The 12,810-nt window shown below is 39.1% G+C and overlaps 1 protein-coding gene across 3 annotated transcripts in view; it reads right to left on the bottom strand.

Annotated features, from left to right (window-relative positions):
* Window positions 1-12,810, bottom strand: part of NBAS (NBAS subunit of NRZ tethering complex) — a 190,318-nt gene that overhangs the window by 13,104 nt on the left and 164,404 nt on the right. For all 3 annotated transcript variants that reach the window (XM_035562547.2, XM_035562548.2, XM_035562549.2), the window contains exon 51: window positions 7,498-7,626. In XM_035562547.2, the coding sequence (XP_035418440.2) occupies window positions 7,498-7,626 (129 nt within the window). The remainder of the gene's footprint in view (window positions 1-7,497; window positions 7,627-12,810) is intronic.

The following is a 12,810-nucleotide window of genomic DNA, read 5'->3' as shown; positions in this document are numbered from 1 at the left end:
GCCTGGGGCTTTGCCAACAGCACAAATGATGTTACCAACTGCAAATGCGCTCAGGCTCGAGGCCTTCAGCTCCACCAAGACAGCAGCTCCCCTGGGCAAGCAGAGGCAGGGAGTCTTCAAGTTTTAAACAACCTTTTGTGCTGAATAGGTAGGTGAAAATCAGCTTTACCAAAGGTGACAGCTCTTTTGACGTACTAGGAATAGCAACTTGAGGCATCTAAAGAAGCTTTACTGGTAAATCACTGAGGATTCTGAAAATTCGAGTGACCATAAATGAAGAACAATAATGTGGCTCCACTCTCCAGGACCAACACTACATCTCATATAAGTATCCAGTATTTCTACTGGTTGCTATTACAGCCTACATGGATATTGTACCTATATTTGATAGTACGTAGCATATTTGAAAGAAATCTCTCTGTAGTGATGACTTCAGATAAGCAAAAGCAGGTCAGAAGGTTCCCTTTGCCTGCTTCAGTAAAGGACAAGTCAGAGTCTGGGCAATTCCCTGTTCGCATTTTTTATGTCTAGAGACATAAAAAGAGTCTAGAGAGTCTGGTACTAGCAACAGGAAATGTGTCATCCATAACTTATGCATTACCAAACCCATGCACTATGAAATATGGATACTAATGGAAAAATAAGAGCTGTTGATAACATAACAGCTAAAAAGAACTGAACCGGCCATTTGCTTGAGTATTAGCTCTACACTACTAGTGGAGGTAAAAATGCTTTTCATTTTGTTCCTGGATGGAGTCTGTATGGCTACAGGACAAATAAGTAACGGGGTAAGAAAATGAAGAGATCTAAAAACAACTAGACAAGTAAAGGACAGAAAGATTACTGTTAGGTTTTAAATGCATAATTTTACAAGGTTTCTTTTAAAAGGTAAGCCACAAACAGTGAGCAGCCACACATGGAACAAGACTGTGGAGAAATAACTGGAAATTAATTTCACACATTCTTCATGATTTTTCATATTGCATTTTTCAATAAATCATTTTGTAAAGGTAGTCTTAGCACTTCAACATTGAAAATACAGGATATAAACTGAAATAAAATATTATTTTAGATTAACTAAAAACATTTTCTAGTCCTACTTTCTGTTAAAGTAGTATTTATTGATTATGTCAACTTCCATTTTACCTACCAACAGGTAGCAGAACACTTAGTTTCTCTGTCAGAAGTAAAAATATCAGTCTTGATCTATGAAAGATAATCAAGTGAACCACCAACTCTTCTCAAAAATAAAAAATAATCTGACTCTTAAGGGCAAAGTCTAAATCCCACTGGCAATAATAAGCTTATTTAAGTAAACTTTTTACATTTTTTTTAATTTTTCACACACCACAGAGAAAAAACAGATACTTCTGTAATCCAAAAGAGGTAAATGGCAGTTTATAAGAAGATGCACAATAAAAAGAGATGTCTGCAATTTCAAAAAAGCTTACACAAAATCCTGGTTGTTTTATTACAGGCAAAAGCTATACAATTCTTAGTATCAGCACTTCAGCATCATCCTTTTAACTGTAAACATCCATAAAGCTGTCAGCAACATACAACAAATGGCTAACTAATACATCGTATCAGCAAGCAAGTGCTGTATTTTTCTCACAGCCATACCTGTGAGTTGTTTTAACACTATGTCGAGGAATCAATATGATTTCCCTTTGCCAGATATTTGTCCTTTTCCTGTTTAATGTAACCAGAAATGGGCTTCCTATGAAAAATTTATTAAAAATTCTACACGAAGCGTTAACAGTTCTATTACTGTTGCTAAAAAGCAAAATGTATGCATACAAAATTATACTGAATAAACATTGACATAGCTAAGCAGTATACGCACTTTTAGTTGGTAAAATACCAACTAGTGTAATCATAAGAGATGCATATAAATCAAGGAATAAGAGAGAATTTCTAAACCATCCAAGAAACCACCATGCTCTCAAATTTAGCATGGCACTCTTCTGTGCTAGTTGCTTTTCTACCACTGGTGGTGAATCTCACATTTAAGGTACTGGCTAAACAGTATGCCTGATGGAATGAAATCAAGTTACATTTTCATTGACTTAAGATGAAATACTAGACCAAAGCTAAATGCACTGAAAATTCTAGGTTATGGAGCACTGGTGTAGAAGTATATGCTCAAATTAATACTGATTTTGGAAAAAAAAATAGGAACAGTTTTTCGAACTGCCTCTCACATAAGAAGGCCAAAAAGAACATTATTTTAGGAATGCACAGGTGTAGTAAGTGTTTTATATTAGTAAGTATGGTTCCTGGCCCTAAAACTTGAATATAATATAATCAACCTAGACTGTAGAAAAATAAAAGCCACAGCACACCGGAAAGAAAAGGCCAGTTAAGATAGCAATACAATTAGCAGCCATTCAGAAAGTGCTATTGCACAGCACTGGGCTTTAAAAGTAGTTAAATAAAATGTACTCGGACATAAATTCCTGCTGGGAAGCTTGAGAGCTAATCACTAACTCAGCAGCTTTCATCTGTTAACAAAAAAAGTCAATTTTAAAAGGTTAACAGAACATATAGATGAGAAAGTGCATGCAAATATCAGATCTCCAGCTCCTTTTCTATAAGATCATCTTGTTTAAAAACAGTTACAAAAATTGCTTTGCAGACCAAAATCTACAACTGTAGGTGTGAAAATAAAACTATTGATATGCTAACAATAATCCACTGTTTTGGTGGTTTATATCTAGAAAGGTATCTTTTGTGGAAAAATCAGAAATGTTGTTTCATTTGTATAAAAAACTGGGAATAGGAACACCTTCATAAAAACCTGTGGTTCTTTCCTTAGAACAACAGCCTCAACTAGGAAATACTTACAATTCGTATTGGATGTTAATTATGATATTCAGATTTTGAAACAAGCAGACGTGTATTACATGTAACATGCCCTGCTACCTTCCCTGCAAACACTTTAAATGTCCATTTATGTTCCACAAAGCTAGTGCTCCATCCGTTTCAATAACAGTACTTTTGAAGGTAAATCAGCAACATCTGAGATGAAGCCAATACTTCCAGATTCATTGTTTCTCTGACAGGCTCTGGAGGCCCCCTGAAGGGGAAACAGATAAAAACCAAGAGAGGATGAGAGACTTACAGCAGAGTCCTGGGAAAATCAGGATTGCTTTTCTTTCCATATCTTTCCTAGGAAAACAGGGGATAGTGTCAAACTACGTGGTTGGACTGCACTGTTTGTTGTAACCAGAGAATCTGAAAAACTTGTTGCAACACATATAACTGGAACAGAGAGCCTGATGGAGAAGGCTCCTTCAGAAACGGAGGAAAGTTTGCATACTTTTAATCTCAGAAAAAAGTTATATTTTCAATCTGCATTCCAACATATTGCATTTTTAAAGCTTTTGCATTTTGAGGATGCTTATTTTAAAAACATGTACAAGTTTTCATTTCTGTTTCTGTAAAGGCAGTTTTATTTTGAAGTAGCATACTGGAAATTTAACCTCAATTATTATTTTATATTGCAATATGCAACAAAGAGCTCCCTAAGAGACAGTACGGAATTCAAAAATATTAGAGATGTGGTTTTCCTAAATAAATAAATATTATATGGGGACCTTCTATGCAGTTATCCAGCAAGAAAGGAAAGCCATTTATTCTCTTTTGCAGTAAGTAGACAGCTATACTGCACAACTGTGGCTAACAAAATCCAAGAAAGTCTTTCAGGTTGTACATAGTATCATACAATCATAGAATATCCCGAGTTGGAAGGGACCCATAAGGATCATCAAGTCCAACTCCTGGCACCGCACAGGTCTGCCCAAAAGTTTAGACCATATGACTAAGTGCACAGTCCAGTCGCTTCTTAAATTCAGACATGCTTGGTGCAGTGACTACTTCACTGGGGAGCCTGTTCCAGTGTGCGACCACCCTCTCGGTGAAGAACCTCTTCCTGATGTCCAGCCTAAACTTCCCCTGCCTCAGCTTAACACCATTCCCACGGGTCCTGTCACTGGTGATTATGGAGAATAGGTCACCTGCCTCTCCACTCCCCCTCGCAAGGAAGTTGTAGACTGCGATGAGGTCCCCCCTCAGCCTCCTCTTCTCCAGGCTGAACAGGCGCAGTGACCTCAGCCGCTCCTCACATGTCTTCCCCTCTAGGCCCTTCACCATCTTCGTCGCCCTCCTCTGGACACTCTCCAACAGTTTAATGTCCTTCTTGTACTGTGGTGCCCAGAACTGCACACAGCACTCGAGGTGAGGCCGCACCAGCGCAGAGTAGAGCGGGACAATCACTTCCCTCGACCGACTAGCAATGCTGTGCTTGATGCATCCCAGGATATGGTTGGCCCTCCTGGCTGCCAGGGCACACTGCTGGCTCATATTCAACTTGCTGTCAACCACAACCCCCAGATCCCTCTCTGCGGGGCTGCTCTCCAGCGTCTCGTCACCCAGTCTGTACGTATAGCCAGGGTTGCCCCATCCAAGGTGCAGGACCCGGCACTTGCTTTTCTTAAACTTCATGTGGTTGGTGATCGCCCAGCTCTCCAATCTGTCCAGATCTCTCTGCAAGGCCTTTCCACCTTCATCTGAGTCCACAACTCCTCCAAGTTTGGTGTTGTCAGCAAATTTGCTCAAAACACCTTCTAGTCCTACATCCAAATCATTTATAAAAACATTGAAGAGGACTGGCCCTAAAATGGAGCCTTGAGGGACCCCACTAGTGACCATCCGCCAGCCAGATGTGGCCCCATTTACCACAACCCTTTGAGCCCTGCCCGTCAGCCAATTGCTCACCCATCGTATGATGGTTTTGTTAAGTTGTATGTTGGACATTTTGTCCAGTAGGATCCTATGGGAAACCATGTCAAAAGCTTTGCTGAAGTCCAAAAAGATCACATCAGCTGGTTTCCCTTGATCGACTAGATGGGTGATCTCATCGTAAAAGGAAATCAAATTTGTTAGGCAGGACCTACCCCTCATGAACACATGTTGGCTGGGACCAATGACTGCATTGTCCCCTAGGTGCGCTTCAATAACTTCAAGGATCATCCTCTCCATAATTTTACCAGGCACTGACATGAGACTGACAGGCCTGTAATCGCTAGGGTCTTCTTTCTTACCCTTCTTGAAAATTGGCACATTTGCCAGCTTCCAGTCCAATGGGACCTCTCCAGATTCCCAAGATCACTGAAAAATAATTGAGAGAGGTCCTGCGATGACATCAGCCAGCTCTTTAAGCACCCTGGGATGAATTCCGTCTGGACCCATGGACTTGTATGGATCCAGGTGAAGCAGCAAATCCCACACATGTTCAGGGTCGGTTGGGAGTTTGTCATTCCCACCGTCATGGTTCTCCAGCTCAGGGTACCCTGGGTCCCGAAGCCCATCATCAGCGTTGAAGACAGAGGCGAAGAAGGCATTAAACGTCTCTGCTTTGCTTATGTCATTGTCTGTGAGGAGACCCTCCCCATCTAGTAGCGGACCTATGTTTTCCTTGGTTCTCCTTTTTCTGTTCACATATCTAAAAAAAAAAATTTATTGTCTCCCACAGACATGGCCAGCTTCAACTCTAGTTGGGCTTTGGCCACATGAATTTTCTCCCTACAAACACGATCAGCATCCCTGTATTCCTTCCTCATCACCTGACCCTCCTTCCAGCAGCTGTACACTTTCTTTTTTTGCCTAAGCTCCAGTAGAAGAACCCTGGTCAGCCAGGCCGGCCTTCTGCCCCGCTTGCCTGACTTCCGATATTTTGCAATCGCCTGATCTTGAGCTTTTAGGAGGCAGTGCTTAAAGACTGACCAGCACTGATGGACGCCAATGCCTTCAAAAGCAGTTTCCCAGGGGACCTTGCTGACTAGTTCCCTGAGCAGCCTGAAGTCTGCTTTCCCCATATCCAGGGCTGAAGTTTTGGTGGCAGTTTTCCTTCTGTCACCGTAAATTCTAAACTCAACCACTTCATGGTCACTATGACCGAGACGGCCGCCAATTGCCACATCTCCCACAAGACCCTCTCTGTTCTCCAGCAACAGATCTAGGAGGACACTTTTCCTAGTTGGCTCTCTTAGCACCTGCACCAAGAAGTTATCATCTAGGTGCTTTATGAACCTCCTGGACTTGCTCGTGTCAGCCATGCCGTGATCACAGTTGACGTCTGGCAAGTTGAAATCTCCCATTAGGACAAGGAGAGTTGATCTTCGGGCATCTCTTAGTTCTGCAAAGAAAAATTCATTGGCGTTGTCGTCCTGGCCAGGTGGTCTGTAATGGACTCCCACAACGACATCCCCTTTATTTGTTCGTCCCTTAATCCTTACCCAGAGGCTCTCAACTTTGCTGTCGCCAACTAGAAGTTCCACACAGTCCAGCCCATGCTTCACATACATTGCCACCCCACCACCTCGCCTACCCTGCCTGTCCCTCTTGAAGAGCCTGTAACCATCTATTGCAACACACCAGCCACAGGACTCATGCCACCAGGTTTCGCTTATGCCGATGATGTCGTAGCTGTGGGACTGGGCCAAGACTTCTAGCTCATCCATTTTATTCCTCCTACTGCGTGCGTTTGTGTAGAAGCACTTCAAATGCACCTCCCTACACGCAGCACCTTCTGTAGCCGACCAAAGGGCCTCATTAGCACACAGTCCTTCTGATTCTAGCGCACCATTCCTTAGCTCATCACCAGCGTGCCTGGTTTACATGCACAAAAGTTCATTTAAAGTTAGAAGTTTTAAACCCATCTCAGTTTTCAGGAGACCAAAAACAAAAACACACACAAAACATGCAAACAAAGAAACAAACAAGTGAAACAAGTGATTTTTCTTTCTAGGAGACTAGCTTTCGTGATTTTAGGCCTTACTTCTTAACTGACAAGTAAATATATGGGGGGGGGGGGGGGGGGGGAAACAGTTGCACTGTTTTTTTTACTGCATAAAAACCAGTAACTTTCTACAACAATTGAAAATACATAGTAATGTATAGTGGTTCTTGTCCAAAGAAGAGACAGTATTTAGCTTTTTTTCCTCCAGAAACTCTGTTGCAGTGTCAAGTAAAAACATGTTTAGAATCGCCTAAAATCCCCAAACATACATGCATTTCATCCCTTCTACAAAACAAAAAATTTGTTAGCAGCTTACAATGTGTATATGAACAATGCCAAGTTTGTCAGAAACACGCTAACTCGTTTGTACTTTTATCACTTACAAAAAAATAATAAAGTGCAAGAATAGACACACCGAGATAACAATCGACTTCATATAACACAGTTGTTTCTTTTCCATCACGTTGACTTACAATAGCACACTAGGTAATTTAAAGAAAATGCTGTCAGTTTTAATCACCTCAAGTATATAGAAAAGATCTTACAAGCCCTGTGTTACTGCTCACTGTACACAATAGCTGTGGAAAATCTTAATAATGACAAGGGTCTCGATAGTCTCTGCTTACTAATATGAAGATAAAAGAGCTAATTTATCACCTTAAACTCTGAAAGCTGATTAATTCAACTGCTCATACCTTAGCAACAGTTGTTATCTGCTCCAGTGCCACAGCATGAAGATCTTGATCTTTGCTTTCCACCAGCAGTTTCAGGGATGGCAGCAAGAGGGACTGGTTAAGCAGCAACAGACATAATTCTTTTATACACTGAAAATAAAAGTAAACTCATTCAGCAAGACCTCTGGAGATATTAACATCTTCACTCAAACTAAAATTTATGAAAATTCTGTGTCAAATGAAGAATGAAAACCTAACTTCTAAAATAAACGAAGTCCCTGATGGAAATAAGTCTTTGGAAACTTGAACAGATAAATTTTAAAAAAATGTGGAATACAGGGTTATAAGTCAAGTCTTTGTTACATTAAGATGAGGCACTGAATCACCATTACAACCCAGAGTTTCACTGAAAGAGAAACAAAGCAATCACAGCCCTCTCTGGGACTCATATATTTGTGCTTAGTGAAATACTGCAAAATGCAGAAAGAAGTTTAACAGACACCTGTGATACTTCTGTAACTCAGTTATACAATCATAAATGTGGAACAAAACAAAGAGGAAATAACAGTACATACCGAAGTGCAACACCAGAAAGCTCTGTTTCAAAACCGTTTCAAACTTTATACAAACTTTCACACGTGATGAAAGCATAGTAATTTACCTTTCCCTCTTTCATATAACTTCTCATTTTTATAATAGAGCACAAATTTAGCATCATAAAGCTGATGCAGTAAAAAAGAACATCTTTAAAAAACAAACAAACAAAAAAAAAACCTGTGTGTTCCCAAATCTTTAACTTGAACTTTAGTTTAAAACAAAAACTCAAACAAAAACCCTACAAGTAACCTGTGGTTTTGTTTTTCCTTAACACGGCAATGATTTATTTATACATCAAAAAGCATTTAGACTAACAAACTGTTATACATCAGATGATGACTTCCCCTATCTTTTTTTTTTCCAAGGATTTTGTTCTAACAGCCACTTTCCACTGAGATCCAGCAGACATGTCCTGTGTTCGGGACAACTTACACCAAGTGCTTTGAGTATTACGTAGCACTGTCACCTTGCAAATGGCATACAAATCTTCCAGGAGCTCTTTGTTTCACTGCAACGCTTAGAAAAACATCAATTGCCAAAGGATCTCATCAGCTAAATATTACTTTGAGGGAATGCAAACCATTTTTAGAGATCTTTTGAAGTTTAATGGTAAGTATAGCAATTTGAAGACTGAAATACAACCACACTTTTAGCAGCATGGTTTTAATTTCCAGGCTTTTAGAGTCACAGCTACTATTCAAAGACAAAGATGTTAAAGGTTTCGACAGTCATGTACTGCACAATCACCTGTCCTCACTTGGTATAGGAAGCTACCTAGCTGCACTTTGCTCAGCCTCTTCTAAATGTATACCTTCAAGAAACAGCAGTGAGCAGGATAAATTATACTGCACTGAGCTCTGCATCACTCATGCAATGCTTGTTCTCTTACCCAGACTTGTTCCTTTAAACCTATATTCTGCGTCTACTGATGATTAATGTTTTCAGTAAGGGATCAAGGAATAAGAAGATGAAATAAATACACTAAAACTTTGTCTGATCAGTCATATGCTCATTAAACTTTTGATAATTTCATATTGTACTGTATTTCTTTTGAGCAGTATGCTTGACATACCAGCAAACCTACTGAATACAAAGTTAGAGATTCACTCATTCTACAAGTCTCCTTTTCTTGAAAAGGTGTATCCATGGCAATAAATGCAGCTTATGTTCAGAAAAATAATTTCTGAGTCATAAGATACACAACCTGAACAAAACAGCAATTTTACCATACTTGGTAACGTTTTCTGCCTGAAAGCCTCTCAAAACTAAGTGGAGAAGCAGTGCCATAAGAAATAAGCCGTAACTATAAAAAGGCTCTAAAAGAACCCCAAATCATATTTTTTAGTTGTGTGAGGAAGGAAAGGAAACTAGGTACAGTACAAGTTTAAAGCAACAGGTCGGGGAGACCAATGGTGCAGGTGTTGAATCTATTTGCTATCTCATTGCACTTCTTTAAAATAAAGAAAATTCTATCACTCAGCAAGCAAATGCAATAATACAGATATTAACTTTCTTATTTTCAAAGCAATAACATTTAACTCAGATGACATGCCACTGTTTTGTTTGCTTCTTAGATGCTTCAAGATTATGCCCTAGTACTGGTTATACATTCTAATGGGATATTTTCTAAAGCAATCTGCTTTGTTTGTAACAAAGGCATAAAGGCCTCAACAGAAGAAAATGCTTAGCTATTCAATTAACTTAGGTTTACCTTACACTAGCAGATTTTTAAGCCAAAGGTCGTTAGATTTCAGGTAGTTACCAGTCATATGACTTGAGTAACTCTGTGCCTCATTATGAGTCTAGGAGACAGAAGATATCCAGTCTTACCTACAAAAAATGTTCAAATATAGATAATCCATCATTTCTCTCTAAGGAGAAGTATATTCCAACAATTGTTATGTTTCTTTTTATGCATTTCTTTGTAAATCAAAAGAGCATTTTATTAGCTTCTGTTCCCTCTAAGAATACCCATATAACACAATCAAATCAGCCTCTCAATCTCTGATAAGGTAATATACTGCACTCTTTCAGTCTTCCCCTTTCAGGTTCATCTGTACACTAACTTTTGTAAGGCTCTCTCTTTTGCCCCTCTTTTTGCAGCATCCTCTCAAAATGCAGCTATGCTAACAGGGCATTATATACTCACTAGTCCACTAGTTGTTTATGGAGACTTGCCTTTTTTATCCACTAATCTGCACTTGATCTCTCTAACCTTCTGGTAAGACTGCACTGCCTCTGTTTTCCTGGTACTCTTACGACATGACATCATGATTAATGACATACTGCTATGCAAAAGCCAGTAATGAAAAGTCAAGAAAAGGAAGCATCTTTCTTGCTTTAATTCTTATTAAAAGATCTCAACCAAATGAACAATAATAGTTGACAATTACAACGGGTGAAACTTCAGCATTGAAAATTCAGTCTAGAATTAATAATATATATTATTTTTTTCTGGGACTGAAGAATTCATCCCAAAGGCCCTACAGAAATCAAGTTAAGAGATATCACTCTTGAGAAAAAGACTAGTTTCAGAAGACTGATAAAGAGAAATGCAGCCTGTCCTTTAGACGTGAAATAAAGAAGATGTACAAGACGGAAAGGAATTGTAGACCTCTCATCATCAAGTCCATGAAAACCATCAAAACATACAATGAAAAATCAAACAAAAAAAATTTACACGAAAATCTTCCTACAGGTCCTAGCAACAGGTATCATAGTTAGGAATAAAGCAATCACTGTGGTATACTTTGAACTCAGCAAGATTTCAAAAATGTCACATGAAACACTGTCAGAGAACCTAGGGAAATAAGGTGCAGGACAGTGTGGTCCAACTTGCAAACCCTTGCAGTGGCCTTCATCCCTTATTCCAACTGAAGTGACAGGACAATGTGCCAAACACAGAAAACTGTCCAAATAGTAAAACCATCTTCTCCTATGTCTCACACAAATGACTGCACTGCTGCTTTGGGCAGGAATTGGAAATCCAACCTATGCAGCAAGCCAACACTCTGAGCACTTTTGAAGAGCAACACAAGCAACTTTTATCTCTGCAATAGCACTGGAAAGCGCTCTAGTATCTGTTTGCCTGCCGTGAGAGGCTGTGCTTCGAGGTGATGTGATGTTACCTGTGAGAGGGACAAGGAAAGTCCTAAATCAAAACCCGTATTACCATGATGTAGTTGAAACTTTTGTAAAGAAACATTTGCTTCCTCACTAGTTATGCAGCTATTGATGGTTCACTGTGACACGAGTGAGGCATATCAAATGAATTTCATAGGAGTCTGCTTTGGGTCCACTATTATTCAGTGTTTTCATGGATGGCTCGAATGGCTGGATAATGAGTACAAACAGTATTGTGTCAAGAGATTCAAAGGGTAGCATTTAAATTCAAAATTACCCGAACAAAATGATCAGAGACAACTGTGAATGAAGAAAAACATACAAAGTAAATTCACATATAAAAAGCATAAATAACTAGCTGCAAAAATAGAAAAGAAAAAAAAAAAAAAAAAGGAAATCAACTGACTGCTGCATTATTCTACAAGATAAGCATCTTATGGCCACCAGGACCCCAGAGATTACAAATAAGAGACCAGATGCAGAGACTAGATTCTCCTATTTAAGTGTTCATGTTAACTGACACTTGACCTATAGGTTGACAGAAAAACACAAGATATTCAGAGGAGTTGCACTTTAACACTTACTAGGGGGGAGAAGAATTTGCCCCTTTCTAAAAAGATTTATCAGTCAGCGCAGCTTTTGCATTTCAGAATGGCTAATGTTATCCATGGTAATAAAATGTTTTTAGAATTCCATTATTCTAGGTCTCTCCTCTTAATCGATTTCAATCGATAATCAATTTATTGAAATACGAAGTCATCTAAATAGGTTATTTGTCAGCAATCAGGTTTTCATCTTATTTAGCCACGCAAGCTCAACTCTCTAATTTGTACACTTAAGTGTACAGCGCTTAAGCACTGTAGCTGTGTGTATAAATAAGTTACTCAGTTCCTTAAATTTACCCATGTCATTCCCCATCTTCCCAAGAAGAGACTTAAACCAGTACAGCCTGTATTTGTAGGTAACAGTACAATCAAACATCATGGTGCAACTTCTGTTGCTGTACAACATTCTAGCCAAAAAAAGCATGTTAAATTGGTAAAGCTAGTCTGGTCCTCAAACATTAAATAACTTTTACTAGTAATAAATCTTTATACTGCATCTGTATATTCACACCCATAGGTAGAATTCTTCCAACACTCTGTACCTTTAAAAAACAAGGCACCTCCAACTAAAGCTGCCAATCAACATCAAAACAGTGAGTAAATAATGGTCTTGTTATGGAATTCAGGAAAAAGTTCACTTAATTAAGAAAGGTGAGAAAATCAGAACCCATTCTTGAGCAGAACTCTTGGTAAACTGACTGCTATAAGATGATGACCTTCAGTGAGATTTGTCTTCCTTGTTCACTAATGTCAGTTAGTCTACTTTGGCAAGGTTTGACTACTCCTATGCACATGTAAGATCATGCTATGATGCAGCACTCAATCCTGTAAAGAAAAGCTACGTACGCTTAATGCCAGTCCCAAAGTTATAGAAACCTGTCTTCAACCAAAAGTTTTGGTGAAGTGAGTGAATTAATAAATGTATGCACCCTTTCAGATTAGTGACACCTGGAGTTGTGTTTTACACAGATTTTGAACTGAAATCAGTCTAACTATTGAAAAAAAAAAA

This window comes from Cygnus atratus, chromosome 3, assembly GCF_013377495.2.
Source record: "Cygnus atratus isolate AKBS03 ecotype Queensland, Australia chromosome 3, CAtr_DNAZoo_HiC_assembly, whole genome shotgun sequence".
In the NCBI taxonomy this organism is placed as follows: Eukaryota; Metazoa; Chordata; class Aves; order Anseriformes; family Anatidae; genus Cygnus; species Cygnus atratus.
This window is presented reverse-complemented; position numbering and strand designations above follow the sequence as displayed.